Source organism: Musca vetustissima, unplaced genomic scaffold, assembly GCF_032173495.1.
Source record: "Musca vetustissima isolate MV318-11 ecotype Yass unplaced genomic scaffold, APGP_CSIRO_Mvet_v1 utg14666, whole genome shotgun sequence".
Taxonomy (NCBI): domain Eukaryota; kingdom Metazoa; phylum Arthropoda; class Insecta; order Diptera; family Muscidae; genus Musca; species Musca vetustissima.
The window spans coordinates 49,311-76,102 of record NW_026878322.1 but is presented as its reverse complement, the minus strand read 5'-3'; the positions used below and the strand labels follow the sequence as shown (position 1 = coordinate 76,102).

Sequence of the window (26,792 nt, the reverse complement as noted above, 5' to 3'; positions counted from 1 at the left end):
GATGGGAATATCATCATTATGCCTCACACACTCATTCTACACATCCCTATTATTTATTATTATTATCACTTGATTTGCCATGTCTCTTTCTAAACAATGTCCGTTCTCATCTGCCTCCTTTGATTCGTATCATACATTGGGAAATAGTTCCGTTTGGCTCATTTCAAAGAATTAAGAATTATTCATTTGAATTGTTCAATTGAACAATTGTGAGAGAATATGAAGAAGGAGTAGATTATTGGACCCGATCGAAAATAGAATATTTACAATTTAAAAGGACTAAGGACATTTCAAGGGAATACTATTTATTAAATATTAGACAATTTCCAATTCTATAGACACGCCGCAGAAGTATGAGTTCCAAGGACAAGGAGTTGACTAAATCAAAATTTAAGACATTCTTGAAGAATGCCAAGAATCCGGCAGGTGAGATAACACAAAGGATCCATATTTACGAATTAATTTATCCGATTTTTATTTACAGGTTCCAGCAGCGAAAGATCACTGCGCCCTGAAACCGAATGGGAGTTACGGCCCGAACAACCGGTGGCGCAACGCTGTAAATTCCTTAAAGATCTAAGTGATATTCACTTACCCTCTCTCAATTTGGATGAAACAGCCATAGTTAAACTATGGGATACAACCAAAGATTTATTGGTGCCTACCAAATCCGCTGAATGTCGTCAAACGGCTTTGACATTCTATAAACGTCTGATCTATACACAATATAAAAATTTAACCTATATGCGGGAGCAATTCTTTTTGGTAATACAAAATCATGAAGTTCCCGAAGATTTGAAGCATCGCCTGGAGCTATTGGATACGCTGACGGAGAATGGTAAAGATATTAAGAATTTGGAAGAGAAGGTGAGTTAACAGATAAGTTCTGAAGTTTTGCGGATAATGGTACTATGGGCTATGTTTCCACACATTTTAAAAATATTAAAATTAATGGTTTTCCTTTTTTGGTAGATTGGACGTTTTATGTTGTTGTGGCTACCGGCCATACACCAGGCCAATCTGTTGCGACCCTATTTGGATATGTTAGGGAATTTAATCAAATTTAATGCTGCCCATTTGGATAATGATATTATCATTGGTATTGTACAGTAAGTAGTGCTCGGGAGGCCCAAGGCAATGAGGAGTAAGGACTTCTACGAAAATAGTCCTACGAGCCTTAAACTTGTGATCCTTTGTCCTTTTTATTTTATTAATTTTTTGAAACTTATTTTAACACTTCTTGTTTTTTCCAGAAATGCCTGTAATTTAAGCTGTTCCGTTTCGGATGAAGATATTGGCCTGCAATGTCTGAATATCCTTGAAATGGTAATGAGTTATACGATTTTCCCCAGTGATCCTTTGCCGCAATTTGTATTCACCCTGTGTCGTACGGTTAATATTGGACCCTATTGTCGTACCTCGTGGAAGGTAAGTGAATTAGAAATAATAATTTTTAACTTTATTAACAATGAAACGCCTATGATAATGGGACAAGCATACATTTTGGGTATATGATGTCTCGTGGAATTTTATTAAGAAGCGCATGAGGAATATTTTTGTAGAATATATTAACCTTCTATGAACCAAGGGTAGGGGTCTTGGCAGCCCATTTGATTTGAAATGCCATTTCAATATTTTTTTAAATTACCTTTTTAAATTACCTTTAAATTACCTTTAAATTACCTATTGTCGTACCTCGTGGAAGGTAAGTAAATTAGAAGTAATAATTTCAGACTTTAGTAGTTATGAAATACCTATTATTCTGGGCCATACATTTTGGGTATATGATGAATTTTATGTCATTTCAATAATTTTTTAAATTACCTTTAGTGTTTTTAAAATGCCTATGATTCCGGGACAGCCATACATTTTGGGTATATGATGTTTCCTGGAATTTTATTAAGAAGCGCATGAGGAATATTTTTGTAGAATATATTAACCCTCTAGAGACAGATGGTATTGGACTTTTATGCCCTTTTAAAAAATATTAAAAATAATTGAAATAGAAATACTAAAGAACCGAAATAGCTACAAATCCTTGTAATCCTTGCATTTTATCGTAAGGATCTCTTCCCAAACATAGTTAATAGTATCATGAGGGGCATTTCTATAGAATACTTCAATATGCTAACTGCATATTTTCGATGACTTTCCATTAATCTAAAAATTACTTTAACTTATTGTTTAGTCTTAGAGGTTTTTAAATGCCTATGATTCTGGACCAACCGTGTATTTTGGGTATATGATGTCTTCGGGAATATTATCAATAATGGTATGAGAATTATATTTGTGGAATATATCAAACCGCTACCTATAAACTTTGGACGACTTTTTCGTCATTTTAAAACTTAATTCAAAAAATTCTTTAATTCAGTCTTAGAGATTTTTAAATGCCTATGATTCCGGGACAGCCATACATTTTGGGTATATGATGTCTTCAGGAATATTATCAAGTATCGTATAAGGATTCTTTTTGTAGAATATATTAAACCTTTAGCGGCCTTGGTAGTGGGTCTTTTACGGTCATTTAAAAAATTAATTAAAACAATTCATTAAACAGTGAGAGTAGCTACGAAATGCTTGTAATCCTTGCATTTGATCTAAAGGATGTCCTCTGAAACATTGTTTATAACATCATGAGGAACATTTTTGTAGAATATACCAATCCGCTATCTATCGATTTTAGATGATTTTTCCATTAATTTAAAATGTACTTTAAATAATTTTTTAATTTAATCATAGTGAATTTTAAATGCCTATCATTACGGGCCACCCTAATATTGTGGGTCTATGATGTCTTCTAGAATATTATCAAGTATCGTATGAGGTTTTTTTATAGAATATATTAACCTTCTAGCGACCGTGGTTATGGGACTTTTATGGCCATTTATGAAATCAATTAAAATAATTCATTGAACCGTGAGAATAGCTACAAAACCCTTGTAATCCCTGTAATATGATTCCGGGCCACCCTTATATAATGGGTATTTGATGTCTTCAGAAATATTATCCAGTATCGTATCAGGATTATTTTTGTAAAATATATTAACTCTCTAGGAACCAAAGGTACGGGTCTTTTATGAGCATTAAAAAAATAATTAAAATAATTCATTGAATAATTAAAGTAGCTACAATATCCTTGTAATGCTTCATTTTATCTGGAGGATGTCTTCTGAAACATTGTTTATAACATCATGAGGAACATTTTTGTAGAAAATATCAACCCGCTTCCCTTCGATGTTCGATGAGTTTTCCATTAATTTAAAATTTACTTTAAAAAAATCTTTAATTTAGTAATAGAGATTTTTAAATGCCTATTATTCCGAACCACCCTTATATTGTGGGTCTATAAAGTCTATGGGAATATTATTTAGTATCGTATGAGGATTAATTTTGTAGAATAATTTAACCCTCTAGCGGCCTTGGTTGTGGGTCTTTTACCACCATTTGGAAATAATTCAAATAAATCATAAAAAATAGAACTTCGAGTTCTCTTTTAGTTTTTTTCCTATATTAATTTACAAAATCTGCATACTACCTGTCCCGCCACAATGTCTAGTAGCCGAACAAAAGAACTTTACCCCAAAATTTAATCTTTCAGATTACCCCCTAATAAAAAAAGGCCACATAAATCAATAGCCCCTTTGTGTTGCTTGTTTGATGGTTTGTTTTTTTGTTTTTGCAGCTGTCAAAAACCAGATTAATGTCCTGCTCTTGACTAAATTATATCTTAACAATATGTCATTGGAAATTCTTTCAACCTGTCGTTCAATCATGGCTTATCAAAATTGGGTTTTTAGAGTGAAATATATAACTTTTCGAAAACAAACCAAAAAACTTCTTGTTGAGGTTGGTAACAATCACCTGTGTCTGTCATGGTGTGTGAACACACAAAACCTTTACGATAAGATTAGACATTCCATTCGATTTTGCAAATAAATAATACTTTCTTTTTGTTTTATTATTTGTTGATTAAATTATACAATTACTTTTTTATATAGGGGGGCTTAAAACTATGTTTATATATAATGATTATGTGTAGTACTAAAACTAAAATCTAAAACTTGACAATGACCAAGGCCTAATTTTTCAAGAAAATAAAAAAATCCAGGTACATTGAGAGCGAGAGAGAGTGAGGAGACGAGAATCACATTATTCAAATGAATTAATTTTCAAATATATATTGTTTTCAATATTTTACAAGACCAGATAAAATTTCTCGGGGTGAGACAAGCACTTTTGGCACGGGAATCGTTTGACTCTCCTTAGCATTGCTAGCGGCCTCCACCAACTGGCCATTCTCTTGACATTTATGTTCGCCATCGAATATGCAATATTTCAAATTAGCATCAAAATAGAAATTCTGAGGGCACTTTTTCACGAACAATTGACCCTTGGAGCAAACCAAAAATTGATTACAATCACTGTCGGAACCATAGAATGCCACCTCATCTGCGGCTACATTTTGACACAAATTCTCCACGGCGGTCTTGGCAAATTTCTCCATTTGTTGGCGCAGAGGAGCTTTTGTCGGCTCCATCAGACATGTACCATCCAAATCTTCCACACATGTATTATAGGTGGCATTATAATATTCACCCAAGGGACATTTGTTCAACACCGCCTCACCATCTTCACACACATAATAGGTTTCACAATTTTCAAAATTTGACATAACGGTGTGATCGGGCACAACACAATTACATTTATAATTGGCATTGTAGGTAATTGGGCGGCATGACAACTTCGATGCATCGAAGTAATGGCCCGTACGACATTTAATATTTTGATATTGACCATTGACACATGACTGGTAAATGAAACAATCACCTTCAACGGCCCGCACCCTACCATCGACACATTCATCGGGGAATTCTTTATTTTGGCAATCGCTGCCATCCATGCAGGAGAGGCTGTACTTATCGAAATGATAACCCTCATCACAATTGTATTCGTGGGCAATGCCATTGTTGCACACATAGAATTTGTGGCAGTCATTGTAGTCGGCAAAACGGGTGTCATTATGGCGGCCATTGCACAAGGTCAAGACATTTTGGGCCTAGAAGAAAAAAATTTAAAAACCAATTTTAATAAATTCATTTACAATTTTATTAAATTTAAATTTTATTTTTTCGACTACGAAAAATTAATAAAAATTCCATTGGAGACTTTTCAAAACTTCACGGAAATTATATTTTTTGACCGCTAAAATTCATTAAAAATTGTTCCAAAAAATTTACAACAAAAAAAGCTCTAAAAAATATAGTAATTTCCGAATTTTCGTAGTGGAGACTTTCAAAATGTCATCCAAAAAATTCCAAAATCATATTTTATCAACTATAATTAGGTTATAAAACATTTGCCGTGATTTTTAAAAAGTTTCCAAAAGTGGAGACTTTTCCAAATTGCACGAAAAGTATATTTTTTGAACACTAAAATTCATTAAAAAGTCTTCTGAAATTTCAGAAATATTTTTTTTTTATAAAAAAATAATTTTCTATGCTTTTATTTCAATGGCGGCGCTTGTTTTAGTTGGTTTTTTTGAAGTCTCCAAAAAGTGTAGACTTTTTTAAATTTTTCAAAATTTTTTATTAATTAAATTTTTCTATTTTAGATCTTCTAAATTCACATTTTTTGTTGGTGTTTTTTTTTTTTTTTTTTTTTGTTGGTTTTCCAAATACTTACAATTTCGGTAATGGATTCACGTAGCTGTGGTAAACTCAAACCTTGGCCCATGGCCAATAGGCTGGCAAAAATTAGAAGATGCTTGGCAAATTGCATTGTTTTCTTTTTTTTTGTATTTGATTTTAACTGATTTAAAAAGTTTTGATTTTTTTTTCAAAATTTTTCTTTAAATTTTTTCAATTTTTTTCTTGAAATTTTTTCAAAAAATTTTCACTTTTCTTTTTTTTTAGTTTTTTCTTGGTGCAAAGAGCAAAATATCTGAAAATTTGTTATTTTGCTCGATTTTGCCCCGCAGTTGGTTGTTATTATTCTGTTAACTGTTTGATTAGAACTGTGCCCCGATCGCCAGACCTCAAACTCTTTTAAATGATTGGAATGAAAACCAAATCTAATCAAATTATTGATTGTATTCAATATCAGTTTTTGGTTGTTGTTGTTTTGTTATAGATGTTGATATTGTTCTTGTTTTTTATATTCACAGGAACCAAAACGCTGATAACTTCCGTTTGCCAAATTTTAAAGTTTGTGCTGGCCAAAAAAATCCAAAACGCAGAAGATGAGCGTTATCATTCTTTCTAAGAAATATTGAATTATTGAACAAACATATCTCAGGAAGTTATTGGCGGGTTACACCTACCATGCTAGATATCCATGGTATTTTAGTTATCTGGAACAGAGGTGGCTGTTATCAAAAATTGTTTGACATGTTTTTCTGTTCGATTTCGATTTAATTCAATTAATTCGACAAATTAGTGGGAAACAAAATGTTTTTTTTTTGTTTTTTGAAAATTTATAACAGTGTATTCTGATGAATTATTTGGAAAGTCTGCAAGAAAAAATATTTTCTTTTTCAGGTTACTGAGTCATGGCTTAGTTATGTGTGAAGAAATATTTAATTTTGTTTCTTTGTTATCGGTGCAGATTTTTTCTTCCAAACGATTTCGGAATGAATTTTTGTTTGAATTTTGGTAGAGGAGATGTTCAAATCTGTGGCGAAAAATTTCAAAAATAATTTTTTATGAATCGTAATTAAGTTTTAAAGCATTTGCCGCGATTTTTAGAAAGTCTCCAAAAGTGGAGATTTTTCAAAATTGCATGAAAATTATATTTTTGATCTCTAAAATTTATAAAAAATTCTTCTGAACATGCTTGAACTGTAATAACATCGAAAAATTGTGTATTTTCCAAGTTATTGTAGTGGAGACTTTTCAAATCTGATGCGAAAAATTTTAGAAATAATTTTTATGAATTGTAATTAAGTTTTAAAGCGTTTACAGCGATTTTTAGAAAAATTCCAAAAGTGGAGAGTTTTCCAAATTGCATGAAAATTATGTTTTTTGATCGCTAACATTCATTAAAAATTCTTCTGAACAAAATTGAAATGAAATAACATAGAAAAATTGTGTATTTTCCATGTTAAGATAGTGGAGACTTTCAAATGTGTAGCGAAAATTTTTCGAAATAATTTTTTATGAATCGTAATTAAGTTTTAAAGCATTTGGCGCGATTTTTAAAAAGTCTCCAAAAGTGGAGACTTTTCAAAATTGCACAAAAATTGTATTTTTTGAACACTAAAATTCATTAAAAATTCTTGTGAACAAATTTGAAACGAAATAATCTTGAAAAATTCAGTTGTTTCCGCATTTTTGGTAGTGGAGACTTTCAAATCTGTAGCGAAAATTTTCCGAAACAATTTTTTATGAATCGTAATTAAGTTTTAAAGCATTTGGCGCGATTTTTAAAAAGACTCCAAAAGTGGAGACTTTTCCATATTGCAGGGAAAAATTATTTTTTGGATGCTAAAAATCATTAAACATATTTAAACTAAAATAACATCGAAAATTGTGTTTTTTCCAAGTTAACGTAGTGGAGACTTTCAAATCTGATGCTAAAAATTTCAGAAATAATGTTTTATCACCTATAATTACGTTATAAAGCATTTCCAACCACTTTTAAAAAATCTACAAAAGTGGAGAGTTTCCCAAATTGCATGAAAAATATATTTTTTGATCGCTAAAATTCATTAAAAATTCTTCTGAACAAATTTGAAATAAAATAACATCGAAAAAGTTAAGACAGTTCAGAAATTATTTTTTATGTATTGTAATTTAATTATAAAACATTTGCCGCGATTTTTTAAAAGTCTCCAAAAGTGGAGAGTTTTCAAAATGTTTTTTTTTTCTTTTATAAAAAATATTTAAAAATTTTTTTAATTTCAATATTGTAAACATTTTGAGTCCATAGTTCATTTGGACCTACGATAATGCCAAACATGTCTAGATTGACCCAGTGATAGTCTATCAAAAATAGAATCGTGTCTAAATAAATCACAAGTTAATTTATTTTTATGGGTGGGTAGCCATTGAAAAAATTATCGCAAAGAAAACGTGCAGGTGATTTTGTTTGAATACCATAAATAATAAAAATCATGGGTAATCCCTAAATAAATAATATTTTTTGAGATTTTTTTATTTATTTATTTTTAATTTAAACCCCCATTTTCCCATTTGGAGACGTTTTTGTAAAATTTATTCTGTCCTGCCAAAAATTGAGTCATTCTCAAAAATACCCATTTTTTTGGTATTAACTCCATTAATCAAATGAAATATTTTTATGATAGAAATATTCAAATTTTATTTTTTTCCCAGCGAAAACAAGAATTTAATCGTGATAACTTCCTATCACAAAATCCATTCTTCCAAGAAATTCATTCAAATTTTTTGTTTTTGTTTAAAACAGAGGGGGAGGTTAACTTCTCCTCTGTTTTAAACAATATATATATAACCAACACAACACGGTATTTTGAAAATATTATCAAAAAATAATTTCAATATTCTTATCGTTTAATTTTATTAATCGCCGAACATGTTTTTTTTTTTTTTTGGTTGAGAAAAATGTTATGGGCCAATTACCGACTGATCGATCGTCTGAGTACAGAAAATGATACCAACAAAAAAATAACAACAAAATTTTCCGCAATAAAGATTTTAATTTTTTTTCTTAGATAAAAGATATTCAGACAATTATATGCGTATTAGAAAAAAATAAAGTAATTATGATTCACAATTTGTTTTTATTGAAAATCTGATTTCTTCATATTTTTTACGACTTTAAAGAAGTCTTTGGAAATAGTTATAAACAATTTCGTAAGACATAGTAAATAACGGAAGATCCATTTTCAAACAAAAAAATTCAAGATTTTTTTTTTGTCAAAAACAAAAATCCGAAATTTTTTCTATACAAAAATTTGTTTCTATACGAATTTTTTCGAAAAAAAAATTCCGAATTTTTAAAAAAAAAAAATTTTTCTAACTTTTTTTGAAGAGAAATTTTTCCGATTTTTTTTTTCAAAAAAAAAAAAAAAAAAAAAAAAAATCCGAATTCTTTTCGAAAAAAAACGAATTTTTTTGGAAAAGAATTTTTCTATACGACATATTTCCCAAGCAAATTGGCTGTAATTTCATATTTTAGGTTCTCATTGGATAGAGAACATCCCTACCAAAAACTATCTATATTGGCTTATGTTGAAGTAGTCCCTTCCGATTTTCGATATTTTAAACATTTTCGACACATTTACCAAACAAATTGGTTGTAATTTTATATTTTGTGTTCTCATTGGGTAGAGAACCTCCGTACAAAAAACTATCTATGACGGCCCACGTTTAAGTATAGCTCTCATATAAAAATACCCTCAGATTTTCGATATTTTAAGGAGATTGGATTTATTTTCAAAGCAAATTGGTTGTAATTTTATATTTTGTATTCTCATTATACAGAGAACCTACCTACCAAAAACTAGCTATTACGACCCACGTTTTAGTGTAGCTCTCATATAAAAATACCTCAGATTTTCGATATTTTAAGGAGATTGGACTTAATTTCCAAGCAAATTGGTTGTAATTCGATCATTTGGCTTCTCATCTGATATAAAATGTCCCTATTAAAAATATCATCATTGGCCCATTTTTAGATATAGCCCCCATACAAGGATACCTTTTGATTTTCGATATTTTGAGTATTGTGGACACATTTTTCAACCGTATTTGCTGTATCTTGATATTTAGAGTTCTCATCAGGTGGAAAATCTTCCTCCCAAAAATAATTTATATTGGTCAATCCTTAGGTGTAACCTCCATACAATGTTACCTCCCATTTTTGATATTTTGAGTATTTTGGACACATTTTCAATTCGAATTGGCTATAATTTGAGATTTTGGGTTCTCATTGTGAAGAAAACTGCCATACCATATATAGAAATCTTCCCATTTTCGATATTTTTAGGATTTTGAACACATTTTCAAACCTATATACGAAAAAATTTGGTTTCAAATTTTTTTCTATTGATGAAAAAAATGTTTCCCGAATTATTTTCGATGTCGAAAAAAATGTTTTCCGAATTTTTTTCTATTGACGAAAAAAAATGTTTTCCGAATTTTTTTCTATTGACGAAAAAAAATGTTTTCCGAATTTTTTTCGATGTCGAAAAAAATGTTTTTCGAATTTTTTTTCGATGTCGAAAAAAATGTTTTTCGAATTTTTTTTTCGATGTCGAAAAAAATATTTTCCGATTTTTTTTCTATACGATAATTTTTTTTTTCAATTTTTTTTCTATACGATAATTTTTTTTTTCAATTTTTTTTCTATACGATAATTTTTTTTTTCAATTTTTTTTCTATACGAAACTAATTTTTTCGAATTTTTTTCTATAGACAAAATATTTTTTTCCCAATTTTTTCTATAAAAAATATTTTTTATTTAAAAAAATTATATCTTAATTTTTTGTTAAATATCACATTTCAATTCGAATTGGCTATAATTTGAGATTTTGGGTTCTCATTGTGAAGAAAACTGCCATACCATATAAGCAAATCTTCCGATTTTCGATATTGTTAGGATTTTGAACACATTTTCAAACCTATATACGAAAAAATTTGGTTTCGATTTTTTTTTCTATTGTCGAAAAAAATGTTTTCCGAATTTTTTTCTATTGACGAAAAAAATGTTTTCCGAATTTTTTTCTATTGACGAAAAAAATGTTTTCCGAATTTTTTTCTATTGACGAAAAAAATGTTTTCCGAATTTTTTTCTATTGACGAAAAAAATGTTTTCCGAATTTTTTTCTATTGACGAAAAAAATGTTTTCCGAATTTTTTTCTATCGATGAAAAAAAAGTTTTCCGAATTTTTTTCTATCGACGAAAAAAATGTTTTCCGAATTTTTTTCGATGTTAAAAAAAATGTTTTCCGAATTTTTTTCGATGTTGAAAAAAATGTTTTTCGAATTTTTTTCGATGTCGAAAAAAATGTTTTCCTGTGGGTCGATTCACTATCAAAATTATACAATTCTCAAATCGATAAAATATTATAACGACAAAATAAACAATATTTTAATTCTATAACACTTTTTAACAACAATTGTTAAAAATGTTGTTAATAAACAACACCAAAAATTTCGAAGTTAACTTATCGACTATATTCTTCAATGTTGAACATGCCTTGTTTTGTTCAAAATTTGTATGTATGTTGTTTTCAAAATGTTTCAAATTAAAAGCTTTTTGAAAGCTTATCGACAAGTTGTTTACATTTTTACAGAATAACATGTTCGTTACTGCAAACGATTTTTTGTGTAGACAAAATTGTCGATTGTCGGATCGTTATAAGTTACTGAATCGACCTACTGTTCTTGTTTAAAAAAATTATATCTTAATTTTTTGTTAAATATCACATTTATTGTAATTATTTCGGAATGTCAGGTTCTAAAAATTTTATCAAACTTCAAAATCATGCTCATTCTTGATACTCAAACGTTTCGAGGTCATCATAGCCTCGATGCTGAATTTTAAATGCTGCCGCTTGATTGGCATATTCAACAGCTTGCCTTAGCGATCGCTTCAGATACTGCAGGGCATGAATGCAGGCAGCCAAAAAGGTGTCACCAGCACCCAACGAATCGATTACTTCATTTACATGGCAAGCCGGCACAGAGGCATATTCTCCCGCGGAACTTAAACAATCAGTAGACACCGAACCCCAAGGGCAGATGATATTGGGCAAAGGGACGTTCGTACCTCCTTCCAATTTTCCCTGCATATCACGAATAATCTCCTTGGCACCCCACACCGCCTCTTTGGCCGTATGCCAACCCATATGCTCCGCAATATCTTTAGATACGAATACCACATCAGCTCCGCAGGTCAATTCAAAAAGATCACGATTTAATTTTTCCAATTCCACGGAAATTTTTATCCGATCACCAGTCTCCTCTACCCCCTGATTATACTCCTGAATCCTCATGATCATTTGTCGTGTCTCCCCAACATTACGACCCTCAAAATGTATCCAGCTGTAGGCGGATAAATTTATTTTCTTAAAATCGTTATAGGTTAAAATCGGAAAGCCGGGATTTGAGTGTACTATCGTTCGGGTACCTTTACTCTTGACCAATATTATACTTGAAAATGGTGGATCCATATCTGTGGTTGGACAATTTTCTATGCTGATATTCCGGCGACGGCAATCTTCATAAAGGAAGGCAAATGCTGGCGAAGTACTTATCATTCCCAGAAATTCGCAGGGTGCCCCTAATTTACGTAGCACCGTGGAATTATTGGAGGCATTACCACCCCTCTGCCAATAACCGCTTTGACAACGTCTATCTGTGTCCTCCTTCGGATATTCTGCACATACATGGATTATGTCCAAGACACACATACCCACGCACAAGATGCGCTTCTCTTCGGACATTCTGAAAATAAAGAATATGGAAAAGGGTTAAAAAAGGAAGCAATTTTTTCGCATAGAAAAAATTTGGTAAAAGATAGTCTACAGAAAAAAATCGGAAACAATATTTTTCGTCAATAGAAAAAAATTCGGAAATTTTATTCGCATAGAAAAAAATTCTGAAAAATTTTTTTTTCGCATAGAAAAAAATTCGGAAATTTTATTCGCATAGAAAAAAATTCGGAAATTTTATTCGCATAGAAAAAAATTCTGAAAAAATTTTTTTCGCATAGAAAAAAATTCGGTATTTTTTTCGTCAAAAGAAAAAAATTGGAAACTTTTTGGTTTAGAAAAAATCGGATTTTTTAATTTTTTTTTAGAAATTGGCCGATTTTTACTATTGAGAAGCCAAAATATGAAATTTCAACGAAATTTATCGGAAAATCGTAAGAATTTCGAAAATCGGAATGTTCCGTTGTATGGGGCTATACTAAACGAGGGCCGATATAAATAATTTTTGGTAGGGAGGTTCTCTACCCAATAAAAGGCCTGTATATCAAATTACAATCAATTTGGTTGCCAAATGTGTCTAAAATCTTTAAAATATCGAAAATAGGATGGTACTTTTATATGGGAGCTATACCTAAACGTGGGTTCATATAGATATTTTTTGGTAGGGAGGTTCTGTAGCCAATGAAATCCCAAAATATCAAATTACAAACAATTCGATTTGAAAATATGTTCAAAAACCTTAAAATATCGAAAATCAGAAGGCAACGTTGTATGGAGGCTACACCTAAAAATGTACCAATCCTAATACAGTAAAATCCCGATAATTCGTAATGTCAAGGGACCGACGGTTTTATGCGAATTAACGAGGTTTTCGAATTAGCGAGGTTTCGAATTAGCGGGGGGAATAATGAAAAAATACGAATTAACGAGGTTTTTATTCAATCGTGAGTATATATACATGTTTAGGTACGTATATATTTTTTTATTTTTTCAAAACAAAAAATCTTAAAATCAATTTATTGCGGCCAAAAAAAAAACTTAATTCTTAATTCACCATGGCACGTATCACCCTTCAAACACATTGTTTTCCGGAAAATTATGTTGTGCATTTTCTTAAAGCGATAGAGCCATCCTTCGCTGACTTTGGAATTGTGTAAGCCTAGCGGCAAACGTTTTAGCCTTTTCTCTCATAAGCACTCCTCCAATTGGCATATTCGATTGACGGTTTTGCCAAAACCATGCGACAAGTGAATTAAATTCACTGAGATGCAGAAAAATGTGAATAGCCCTATCAATCAACGTTAAAATAATAAAAGTTAGAGAAAGGCACACATAAAAACAAATATATTGCCACTTCAGAACAGAGAATCACTAGTCAGTGGTTTACTGTTAATGTCGTACGATGAGCACAAGAAACTGGATTTTCCTACAAAGAATGCGGCGCCCGCTACTTTAAAATGCACGAATCATGTAGCTCATCTCGAAAGAGAAATTATTAAAAAACATTTACATGAATGATCCTTCGCCCTAAAAAGGCATAAAAACAAAACTCAAAAATTCAGCTTGAGCCCGGCTGGGATTTGAAGCCTGGTTCCCATGTCATCTGTTGGGGTCCGGCGCCTTAGCGTTCAAAGCCACCTCCTTATCTTCCTAAGGTCGCACAATATGCAGTTGCATACCATTGAAGAAAAATATTGTAGTCTGTATGGAAAAAAGTCCGTCACTACAAGAAAAATCTGCTTTGAAAAGGAATGTTCCGGTGTGATGCCAAATGTCCGAACCTTGACACGGCTGAATTTAATTCGTAGATGCAATTTCGCAACAATAGTCGACATAAATACAACTTATCAAGTTAAGACATTTGTAAGCCACATTGCCCAATATGGCTGATGAGCCGCTTAACCAACGGCGAAACGCGTCGCATAGTGGCGGGAATGTAGTATCTCTCTGGCTTTCCTTTTCATTGCAACTCCTATCATGTAGCTCATCTCGAAAGAGAAATTAATAAAAAAACCATTTTAGGTTTACGAATTATCGAGGTTTACGAAAACAAATTACGAATTATAACAGGTATTTCAGCATTTCGTTTGAAATATTTCACGAATTATCGAGGGGACCGAAATGTATGGGATTTTTACGAATTATCGCGGTTTTTCCAAGGGACCGGCATTTTGTTACGAATAAGCGGGGTTTACGAATTAACGGGGTTACGAATTATCGGGATTTTACTGTAATTTTTAGTAGGGACATTTTATATCAGATGAGAAGCCAACTGATCGAATTACAGCCAATTTGCCTGAAAAATAAGTCAAAACTCCTTAAAATATCGAAAATCTAAGGGTACTTTTATATGAGAGCTATACTTAAACGTGGATCCATATAGATAATTTTAGGTAGGGAGGTTCTCTATTCAATAATAGTTAAATTTTTCTAATTAGGACTTCAACCGCTTCAAATTGATACCCATACTGCCTGTGTAAATTTTATAATATAGGGTGACAAGGGCCTCAGTGGAACTATGGAGGTCCGTATAGATTTTCGTAAGAAAAAAATGTACCATTGTAATCGGGATCCTTAGAACAATACATTTCATAACAATCTGCGACCTGGCCCCAAATTTGTACTTTCTTTCTAAGGAACAGTTTTCATTGTTGAGACGACCACCGGAACTTATCGGCCCACTTGTGATTATACTGATCCTCATATCAAAACGGGTTGATTTTACGATATACCTATGAGCTCAGCAAAGTTTATTTATATATTATTTTGATTGATAAAGCATTGCCACACCTGGCCCATACCGCGAAAGAATAGATTTATAGAAATATGAACAAATTAATTGTTACCAAATTTACCTGAACTTGCATTCACCTTGCTCGGCAATATTTTGTTTGACCTTAATAATACGTTTCAATTTCTTATCAACAACCCTTTACTTGTAAACAACACCCACTGCTTTGACAGCTGACTATCCCCACACTTTCTGGAACACAAAGCAGAGAATTTAATATTTTTTTGACTTTTTTATTTATCTTTTCAAGGTGATCGATTAAATATTACAACATACAATTTTTTCTATTATTATTTTTATTAAAATCGCCGTGTGTTATTTTTTTAATCTTAAGCTGTCTGTCAAACTAAATGTTCTTGCCTTTTCAAGTGTGTGGCTCGTTCACATATGTTTTTGACGTTAATCTACTGAACAGAACCGAACAGAGCAGAGAAGGAGATATGGCTTGATTGTTGATATGTGAAAGCAAAAACAAACAAAACAAAGCAAAGCCAAGAGCGAGAGAATGAAGGCAAAGAGATCCACGATCTAAAGAGCAAAAGAGTTACTTTGAGTGGGGGCAATAAAAAGCAAACAACTGCTTGTTGGGGGAACATTTTGTTTTTGTTTATTAAATAAACTGAAAGGAGGAGGTGGGGGAGGGGGTTAGTGGGTGTTACTATTGTTATACTATCTGTTCTCCCCTCTCAAACTAGTAGAAGTAAACAGTTAACACTTTATTTATTCAACGGTTAAATTAATGTAAACAAAGAGAAAAGTGTTCTTCATTCAATGAAGAGAGCACAACAGTTACTGTTACCACAAAGAGAAACAAGAGAACTAAGCTCTTAATAATAAGTGAAACAAACAGCTGTTATTAAACAGTCTGTTGATGAAATCAAAAGGAAATTCTTTTTCATAAGAAAAAATCGTTAACATTTATAATTTAAATCAAATATATTTAAAGCCTTTAGTATTTATTTTATTTTATTCAGAACAAACTTTGATTTTTTATTTATGTAAAATGTGAATCTAAAAAAAACTGAACATGCTAAGAATTACTTTAGGAATGCTGGTGAAACTGTCTTATAGTATGGTTTTAGAACACAAAAATACCAAATTGTATTTATAGACCCCTCTGTAAATAAGACAATATAAACATCATCAGTCTAGAATCACATGAGAACTCCTGAATTAAATTCTCTGGGCGAGGGTGTTTATTTTATCGCACATATATATTTCTTTACAAATAAAAATTTAAAAACTTAGTTTATTTAATATTTTTCCCTCTCTTTTTTTTCCAGATCATGAAAAATCTGCTGGGCACCGAACTGGGTTATCATTCCATGAAAATGATGTGTAACATCCTAAATGATCGTTCTCTATACGAAGATGAATATTTGCTGAGAGGTGCAGTATTTCATTTGAATATGAATATATTTGGTGCACCGCTGGTATTTCAAGTATCACCGCTATTTTATGCCTCAATGGTGTTGAATAGTTTTTTGAGGGTAAGTAGAAAATAGGATTAAAAATTTGACTCCAAAAAGTTATTAATTTATTTTATTTGTGTGTTTAGTTAGACTAACAGAATTCGGAATTACCAGAACTCTACAATATGGAGTACAAGGGCAACGAGGAGGAACTATTAATTCTATAAAGACATCCTCACGGAAGTCTTCAAAAGAATTATTTAGAGGACTCTATAAAGATTCCTTTATAGGAGTCTATAAAGACTCCTTCATAGGAGTCTATAGAGACAACTTTATAGGAGTCTATAAAGACTCCATTAATGGAGTCTATAAAGGCTCCTTAATAGGAGTATATAAAGACCTCTTTATAGGTGTCTATAAAGACTTATTTAATAAAGACTGCTTTATAGGATTCTATAAAGACTTTATTGGAGTCTATATAGACCCCTTTATAGAAGTCTGTAAAGACTCCTTTATAGGTGTCTATAAGGACTCCTTTATAGGAGTCTATAAAGACTCCTTTATAGGAGTCTATAAAGACTCTTTTATAGGAATCTATAAAGACTCCTTTATAGGGGTCTATAAAGACTCCTTTTATGGCTGTAATTTGATATTTATACCCTTCACCACACTGTGGTACAGGGTATTATGTCTTTGTGCATATGTTTGTAACAGGCAAAAGGAAACGAGATAGACACATGGTTCCTTTTGAGAATATGCATAGAATCACTTTTTAAGTCGATTTATGCATGTCCGTCCATACCAAAAATCCGTCTGTCCGTCTGTCCGTCTGTCCGTCTGTCTGTCCATGTTAAATTGTAAACAAAGTACAGGTCGCATTTATGATCCGAATTGGATGAAATTTGGCATAGGTCACTTATTCGGCCCAAGGACGAACCCTATTGAAATTGGGAAAAATCGGTTCAGATTTAGATATAGCTCCCATATATATATTTAACCGATTTAATGTAAACGGTCCCTATATATCTTTCGATTTGCACGAAATTTGGTACAGCCTAATCATTTAGGTCTAGAATGATGTCTGCCAAGTTTCATGAAAATCGGTCCAGATTTAGATATAGCTCCCATATATAGTTTCGTCCGATTTCATGTAAATAGTGCCCCAAAGTCCCTATATATCTTTCGATTTGCACGAAATTTGGTACAGCCTAATCATTTCGGTCTAGAATGATGTCTGCCAAGTTTCGTGAAAATCGGTCCAGATTTTGATATAGCTCCCATATATAGTTTCGTCCGATTTCATGTAAATGGTGCCCCAAAGTCCCTATATATCTTTCGATTTGCACGAAATTTGGCATAACGTACTGAATTGAGCCTAGAGTGATGTCTGCCAAGTTTTGAGAAAATCGGTTCAGATTTAGATATAGCTCCCATATATAGTTTCGTCCGATTTTATGTAAATGGTGCCCCAAAGTACCTATATATCTTTCGATTTGCACGAAATTTGGCATAACGTACTGAATTGATCCTAGAGTGATGTCTGCCGAGTTTTGAGAAAATCGGTTCAGATTTAGATATACCTCCCATATATAGTTTCCTCCGATTTCATGTAAATGGTGCCCCAAAGTCCCTATATATCTTTCGATTTGCACGAAATTTGGCATAACGTACTGATTTGAGCCTAGAGTGATGTCTGCCAAGTTTTGGAAAAAACGGTTCAGATTTAGATATAGCTCCCATATATAGTTTCGTCCGATTTCATGTAAATGGTGCCCCAAAGTACCTATATATCTTTCGATTTGCACGAAATTTGGCATAACGTACTGAATTGGTCCTAGAGTGATGTCTGCCGAGTTTTGAGGAAATCGGTTCAGATTTAGATATACCTCCCATATACAGTTTCCTCCGATTTCATGTAAATGGTGCCCCAAAGTCCCTATATATCTTTCGATTTCCACGAAATTTGGCATATCGTACTGAATTAAGCCTAGAGTGATGTCTGTCAAGTTTCGTGAAAATCGGTCCTGATTTAGATATAGCTCCCATATATAGTTTCGTCCGATTTTATATAAATGGTGCCCCAAAGTCCCTATATATCTTTCGATTTCCACGAAATTTGGCATATCGTACTGAATTAAGCCTAGAGTGATGTCTGCCAAGTTTCGAGAAAATCGGTCCAGATTTAGATATAGCTTCCATATATAGTTTCGTCCGATTTCATGTAAATGGTGCCACAAAGTACTTATATATCTTTCGATTTGCACGATATTTGGCAATTTGCTAAGTTTCGTGAAAATCATATATAGTTTCGTCCGATTTCATATAAATGGTGCACCAAAGTCCCTATATATCCTTCGATTTGCACGAAATTTGGCATAACGTACTGAATTGAGCCTAGAGTGATGTCTGCCAAGTTTCGAGAAAATCGGTCTATATAGCTCCCATATATATTTCATGTTAATAGTCCTGTTTAATATACCCATAGTGGTGAAGGGTATCATATAGTCGGCCCCGTCCGACTTTACTACTTTCCTTACTGGTTTTAGTTCTCATTGTGTAGACAAGTTCCCTACCAAAAATGATCAATTTCGATGCACTTTTAGGTATAGATCCCATATAACAGTAAGATCCGATAATCGGTATTTTAGGGATTTTGGACATGTTTTCCGACCAAATTATCAGAAATTCGACATTTTAAGTTCTCACTAGGTATATAATCTCTCTACTAAAAATTATCAAAAATAACTCTAACCTAAAATTTTCAGTTTTTTGAGGTATTTGGCACATTTTACAACGAAATTAGCTGCAATTTCATATTTTGGGTTCTCATTTCGTAGATAATCTCAATACCAAAAATTATCAATATCGCACCACTTTCAAGTATAGCTCCCACATAACCCTAACCTCCCAAATTTCCGAATTTTGAGGAATTTTGTACATTTTACAAGCAAATTGGCTGTAATTTGATATTTTGAGTTCTTATTGTATAGAAAATATTTCTACCAGAAATTATACATATCCGTTCACTTTTAAGTAGAGCTCCCATATAGCCCTAACCTCAAATTTTCCATAGTTTGAGATATTTGGCACATTTTACAACCAAATTGGCTGCAATTTGATATTTTGGATTCTCATTGTGTAGAAAATCTCCCTACTAAAAATTAGCAATATCGGCTTACTTTTAAGTATAGCTTCCATATAACCCTAACCTCAAATTTTCCGAATTTTGAGGAATTTTTGTATATTTTACAATTTCAAATTTTGAATTCCTATTAGGTATATAATCTTCCTACCAAAAATGATTAATATCGCCCCACTTTTAAATATAGCTCCCATATAACCCTAACCTCCAAATTTCTGAATTTTGAGGAATTTGGCACTTTTTGGATTTTAAGGGTTTTTTTTTGTTTTACAAAATCTACTTGAAAATATTGTCGGTATAAGGATTGACTTTTATGTAATATCCCTTATATGCCAATCCTCATCTATTTTCGGTATACAAAGTTCCGCCTGGCAACTTTAAGAAAGCTTAAAAAAAATCATATATTTTTGTATGTTTCCTTTTTTCTTTCAGGCTCTGGATAGCCGTCATGTCTGTGTCACCTATGAGGTCATCTTGGGCATACACATTGTTATAACAAAATATAAATCGGAATTACCGGAAATCATTTGGGATCGTATATGTGATATAATGTCAGCCATAGTCGATAACATTGAATGTTATGGTGAGTCCAAACTAAAAATCTCCAAGTCTAACTTCCGAAACTAATTGATTTATTTTTACCTCTCTCTTTGCAGAACGTGTCTCGACCACCACAAATGATCTGAAACACTTAAAAAGTCACTTCCACGAAAATATAAATTGCATCGAAAAACTGTTGCAGGATGAGAAGACAAAAATTCTGGCAAATTATGAGCGAATTTATGATCTCATTGAACGTGTGGCGGAAAATCGTCCTGAAGCATCAGTTCTGCTGCTAATCGATTATCGTTCATCAAAAATAACTGCCACCCGACCGGAATGGTTACAACTGTTGAATACATTTGTTCAACGTTTCTATAAAATGTCCAGTACTCCGATACGGATTAAAGTCATACAAAGTCTGGTGAATATTATGGATCTAAATCGTTCCTGCTATGAGGAGGAAATTTTAGAACGTGTAGTACTGCCGCTGTTCGGTCAAGTGTGCAATGAGACAGATGTCCAATTACGATGTGCCGTAGCAAATGCTTTAATTAATTTTGCCCGTCACTGTGATACGAAGCGATGCGGTGAACTGCTGGATCTACTGGAGAAAATCATAAATCGTCCCTATGAACAGTATAAATTAAACGGGGTGGAAATTAAAAATGAACAGGATATTCTGGATGTGGTGCAAGCTGTGGATGGTCTGATTGAGGTTTTCCTAGTGAAATTGTATCGTTTACCTTCGGCTCATGCCATAAAGATTTTCAATATTTTAATTGGCCATCTGGAGTTGCATTATAATAATCCCAAGGTCTTTGAGCAGATCAATGTGGTGAGGTATAAGGTGAGTTTCGAACATAAAAATAAAAACTTTCCGAAGTTTTGTTCTTATAGAAAAAATTTCGACCTCAGGTCGACACTGAGGTCTCGGCGAATTTTTTCTATAGAAAAAATTCCGACATCAGGTCAGAATGGAGGATTTGTCAAAAATTTTTCTATAAAAACAAATACCACCTCAGATCGGACATGACGTCTCGGCGATTTTCATTTTGCTTTAGAACCAAAATACCGACATATAGGAAATATGGACCCGAAGTTTGATTTTTTATAGAGAACCCTTTTCATATTTCAGATTTTCTCTTGGATGTTAAAGGCCCGAGCCAATGCCCTGTATCACATTGGCTTTCCCGATCCTTCTAATAATGATAATATCAAATATAGTTATTATTTGGGTATTGATTCCAGTATGCCGGCGGTCCACGATATTTCCGCACATCATCATCAACCCCGCCATCAGCTTATGTCTCAGCTATCGGGTCATGATCAAATTGTACCCAATCCCCATTTCACCACCATTTCCATAAAACGGGCCTGTGAAATGATTGTCAAGTGTTTGGAAAAGGATAGGGGTACGAACAAAATTTTCGATATATTTTCATAACTCTCTCTAACCTCATTTTGTTTGGATTTCTTTCAGATTTTCAAATTTTCCAATTGGTCATAAAGGAATTGCCGAAAATAATGCAAAATAAGGCTTTGATTCAGGGCAATGACATCGAATCCCTGGCTGCTGCTTTGTTTAAAATTATTTTTGAAAGCAATAAGACCTTGCATATAACCTATAAATCGAGCATAGATGAATTGAATTCCCTGGTCCTGCCGGCCATTGCCTCCTTGGTAATCTATCATCAATATATTCAACCCTCAAATCAATATAAAATTATTGAGGTCTTGAAAATTGGTATCCTCTCGGGTATTGCAAATATTTGTATAAATACCATGACCACAATTATATTGGAAATGCCCGAGGCCCTGATGCGTAAGCTGCCGGATATTCTGCTGCAAATGTCGAAAATGTCCGATACCCCGGCGGTGGCCATATCGGTATTGGAATTTTTGTCAAGTAAGAAATTAAAATAAAAATAGTTTTGGTTTTTCTGAATCACTTCGAATATTTTTTTTCAGTTCTCAGTCGCTTACCCAATGACCTCTTCACGAATTTCACACCACGCCAATATATGTATGTCTTTGCCATTTCCCTGGCCTATACCAAACCACATCGTTATGATCATTATATTGTTTCGCTGGCTCATCATGTCATTGCCGGTTGGTTTTTGAAATGTAAATTGGAGCTGCGTAAAAATTGTGTGACCTATATCATATCGGTAGGTAACTCCCATCCTTCCCTTCTATACCTCTATTTCAATCTGAATTTCTCCTTCAGTCCATCCAATCAAACGCCAGCATGCTGTATGAGGACATCAACAAGCTATCGCGCAACATACAACGTCAGGACCTCAACAGTCTAAATGAGGATTCGTCGAATCGCAAACGAAGTACCAGCTTAACAGAGCGGGGTAGCCGTAACACCTCTGCCATGGGTCGTAGTGATTCGGAAATGCGTCCCTTAATGACAGCCAGCCTGAAATCTTTTCATGCCGAACTGGCCGAGACTTGTATTGATTTTTTGGCTCGCCACACTTTTTCACCATGTTCGGCATTGCCTAAACGGTAGGTACTAGGGCGGAATATTTCAAAATACATAGATTTAGAAAAGATTCGAGACCTCTGTTAACCTAAAGAGACATTTTTCTATAGAAAAAATAGGAGAGTCCTCCGATCACCTGGGGACGCATTTTTTTCTATTAAAAAAATCGTGAAACTTCCGACCAAATGAGGTAGTATTTAAAAAATAATCGCCAGACCTCCGATCACCTCAGGTCCCATGTTTTTATAGAAAAAAAATTCGGTTGACCTCCGATAACCTGAGGTCGGTATTAACAAAAATCGACGAGATCTACCTTAAAAAATGTTACCTTAGAGTCGAGACTGATCCATCGAAAAAAGTTTGACGGTCTATGGAAAAAATACCGAACTCAGCGTGACTGAGGTCTCGAAAAAATATGTGATTGTGGTTTCGAAAAATAGGCGACCTCAGTTAACCCTGATGTCGAAATCGGCTGACCTCCGATAACCTGAGGTTGGTATTAAAATAAATCGACGAGTTTTCAGGATAACTGAGGTCGATATTTTTTTCAGAAAAAAATTTTACTTCAGGGGCGAGACTGATCCGAGAGACCTCCGATAACCTGAGGTCGGCATTAAAAAAAATCGGCGATCGTATTTTCTATAGAAAAAAATTCGGCGAGACCCCAGTTCGATAATTTTTATCTAGAGAAAAAAATTGGCTTGGCCTTAGATAGGTATATTTTTTGAAACAAGAAATTAACGAGACCTCTGACTGGTATTTCTCTAGTCTGGTCTATAGAAAAATATTCGGCTAGACCTAAGGTCGATATTTTTTATAGAATTTTTTTCTATAGAAAAATTCGGCAAGGCCTCAGGTTACCCTCTGTTCAGGTTTCCTGAGATGCTCTCCGACTCTTTCTCAATAATAATTTTCCTCTTTCTCGTTTTTTCCTTTCCAGCCTTCCCGCTGTAGAGCATCTCCTGAAAGATGGCCATTCTCAAACATGGCTGGTGGGTCATAATCTTGTTACTATCACCACGTCCGGCTGTCCATCGGCACCAACACGTAATGGCCTATGCGATAGATGTTCGCAGCTGGGAAAAGCCTATACCCTTAGCCCCAAAAGTAGTACCGATACAAATCCCGGTACCACACCCCTTTCACCGGAAATAAATCAACAAAATCAAGCGGTTCCGCCCACCTATGAACATCGTTATACCAAAGTCTCTCTACAGCATAGTAGTGGTAATGAATCGGCGGGAAGTACCGATTTAACATCCTCCTCTTCATCGACATCGCACACCACACAACGACAGACTTCGAATAGTTCTACAGCTTCGCTCGAGGCACTTTCACGTCGAGGCTCTAACCCAGAGGCTGGTAGCACAGATTTGGGGGTGGGTGGTAGTTGTGTTTCGTTGTTGGGCAATTCGCTGTCCTCTTCGAGTGTTTGTGCCTCACCGATTTGTGTGCGTTCGTGTACCGGTTGGGCTGAGATATTTATACGCCGTCCGACGGGCAACATTTCATGGATCACCCGCATCCAAAATCCCATTTCGAATGAATGTTTTGGTTATGAGGTGCCCTTCAGTAGCATGGTTTCGCTGTTTCTCCCCACAGCCCAGGGAGGAGTATTTGGTCCCGATTTTATGCAAAGTGAAAATCTAAGTGATTTGAATATTTCCAGTGATTCAAAGGATCGAACACCCACACCAATACCTGTGGAGATGCCCAAGCAGGACAGCAACAAAAGTGAAGAGGAGAGTCGCACAAGATCCACTTCGAAAACAAGGCCTTTGTTAAGGCAGGAGGAAATATCCTCCTCAGCTGTGGCAGTGGCCTCTGCGGGTACCGCAGCCATTGATATACCCAAGAAGACTACGGGAAAACGTGGCAAGGAAGCCCTTTGTGGCAGTGTTAGTGATGGAGAGGCCGATGAGGAGTACATGAATATCGATGGAGGGGAAATGCGGGCCCGTAAACCAGTTCGCCGGGTTAATTCAAGTCCCGAAATGAGTTCGAGTTGGCGTAACACCTTCTTGGCAAATAAACCAGCCCCACTGGGTCAGGAATCTACTACGGCATTGGAATCATCATCGTCCACTGATCCGAACCAGCAACAACAACAATTACTACAACAGGTACAACAGAAAAAGAAAACCGTGCAATATAGCAAAGTTAGCTGTGAAGCTATACCCGAAGAGATTGCCGGGTCCACACCACCACAAAATGTGGCGGGAACAAATGATGGCACCCTTAAGGCTCCGGAAGCTGGTACCTTACCACCCAAACAGCTATCAGCCGATGATGTTAGTCAAAAAGGTTCAAGTGGTCAGATTCCGGTACAACAATCTGCTTCCTCAACTTCGTTGAAATCTACAGGGGGAGGTGGAGCAGCAGATGAGAAGGTTGTCAACAAACCTCCCCTCTCCCCGGCTCCACAACATTCACCACGCATGGAAAAGACCCATGCCCCCGCTGTGAAATCCACCTCTTTTGGTTCGCATCAAGGCCTCGCCAAGTCCAGCAGTGGTGGCAACAATGTTAATATGGCCTCATCGGCCACTGGAGGTACCAGCAGTTCCAACAATGATTACAACAATGGTGAAATGCGTGGTCGTTCAAAAACCATATCTGTCGTTCGGGAAGTTAATAATGGCAAAACCCGACCCACAACCAGTTCCTTCTCACGGTTCGGAAACAACAAACCCCAATTGAATACCAAGCTATGCATCAATCCAAGTTTTATTTTCATGCAGTTGTATCATACGGGTCATGTACAGGTTACAGATACACCGATTAAGGTACCGCCGGAACAAATGAGCGCCGTTAGCCTCTTGGATTTGGCACCACCATTTGAAACACATAAAATCGGAGTACTATATGTTGGGCAGGGTCAATGCAACAATGTTGTCGAGATTTTGAGAAATTCCCACGGTAGTACTCGGTATGTGGAGTTCTTGCGGGGTCTCGGGACATTGGTTAGCTTGAAGGAGGCAGCACAAAATAATCTATTTATTACCCTGGATACATGTGGTGCGGATGGAAAATTCACCTATGTCTGGAAGGATGATATTGTGCAGGTAAGTGAAAAAAATACCGCCCTCAGTTCAATATAAAGTCACGGCGAATATTTTTCTATAGAAAAAATTGCACCTCAGGTGAACTGAGGTCACGGCGATTTTTTTATAGAAAGAAATTGCTCCTCAGACCAAATGTTGGAACTGAGGTTACGGCGATTTTTTTTCGATAGAAAAAATTAAAATCTTTAATCTGATTTTTTCTATTTCCAGGTAACTTTCCATGTGGCCACCCTAATGCCTACGAAATTACAAAGTGACCCCAATTGCAACGAAAAGAAGAAGCATATTGGCAATGACTACGTCAACATCATCTACAACGAAAGTGGTGAAGAATATAACCTCAATACCATTTCGGTGAGTATAGCTCAAGAGATCACTTCGTGTGCAATTGTTAACCAATGAATTTTGTCGAATTCCTTCAGGGTCAATTTAATTATGCCTGTGTCATTGTGGAACCCTTGGAATTAAATACCAATCGAATTTATGTGAAAGTACGTCCCGAGATAGCCACATTTGTTTATCATCCAGTACCGAAAATTGTATCGGATAAAAGTGCCCCATTGCTGGCAAGGCAATTGGCATTGCATGCTAATGTAAGTTAAGAGAATGGTAGATACGATTTTCGAAAACGTATTTAATTATTTTGTTGTTGTTGTTCTAGTTGGCCTCCAATGTCTATCAGAGTCTGCAAAAGAAAAATCCCTATGCTTCCAATTGGCTGGAAAGATTGCGTAGCATTAAAAGACTTAGGACAAAGGTAGGTGTTTGTTTATATATTTTTTAAATATTATTAAATTTTTTTCTCTATTTCACAGCTCATAGAAAACCAGGTCCAAGGTGGTGCCACTGCCGCACATGCCGATATTGATGATCGTTCTGCGGAAGCCTTAAATAAACAAAACACAAATCGTGATTTTACAAAGTACACATAA

The 26,792-nt window shown here is 34.3% G+C and overlaps 1 protein-coding gene across 1 annotated transcript; it reads left to right on the top strand.

The window, feature by feature from the left end:
* Positions 1–353: 353 nt before the first annotated feature.
* Positions 354–26,792, top strand: LOC133323113 (tuberin). Its single transcript, XM_061532068.1, has 16 exons — positions 354–426; positions 485–867; positions 973–1,109; positions 1,254–1,428; positions 16,491–16,697; positions 20,194–20,344; positions 20,418–21,151; positions 21,440–21,716; positions 21,785–22,210; positions 22,273–22,472; positions 22,532–22,818; positions 23,736–25,860; positions 26,071–26,214; positions 26,283–26,453; positions 26,522–26,617; positions 26,676–26,792. Exons 1-16 carry the CDS (start codon positions 354–356, stop codon positions 26,790–26,792), a joined length of 5,703 nt encoding a protein of 1,900 aa, XP_061388052.1.

What these genes read in the sequence shown, in the direction of transcription:
- LOC133323113 (XM_061532068.1), top strand. Translation starts at nt 354, where the DNA reads ATGAGTTCCAAGGACAAGGAGTTGACTAAATCAAAATTTAAGACATTC. An exon ending in AATTGGCATTGCATGCTAAT is followed by an intron (nt 26,454 to 26,521) that starts GTAAGTTAAGAG and finishes TTGTTGTTCTAG; the next exon opens with TTGGCCTCCAATGTCTATCA. An exon ending in TTAAAAGACTTAGGACAAAG is followed by an intron (nt 26,618 to 26,675) that starts GTAGGTGTTTGT and finishes TCTATTTCACAG; the next exon opens with CTCATAGAAAACCAGGTCCA.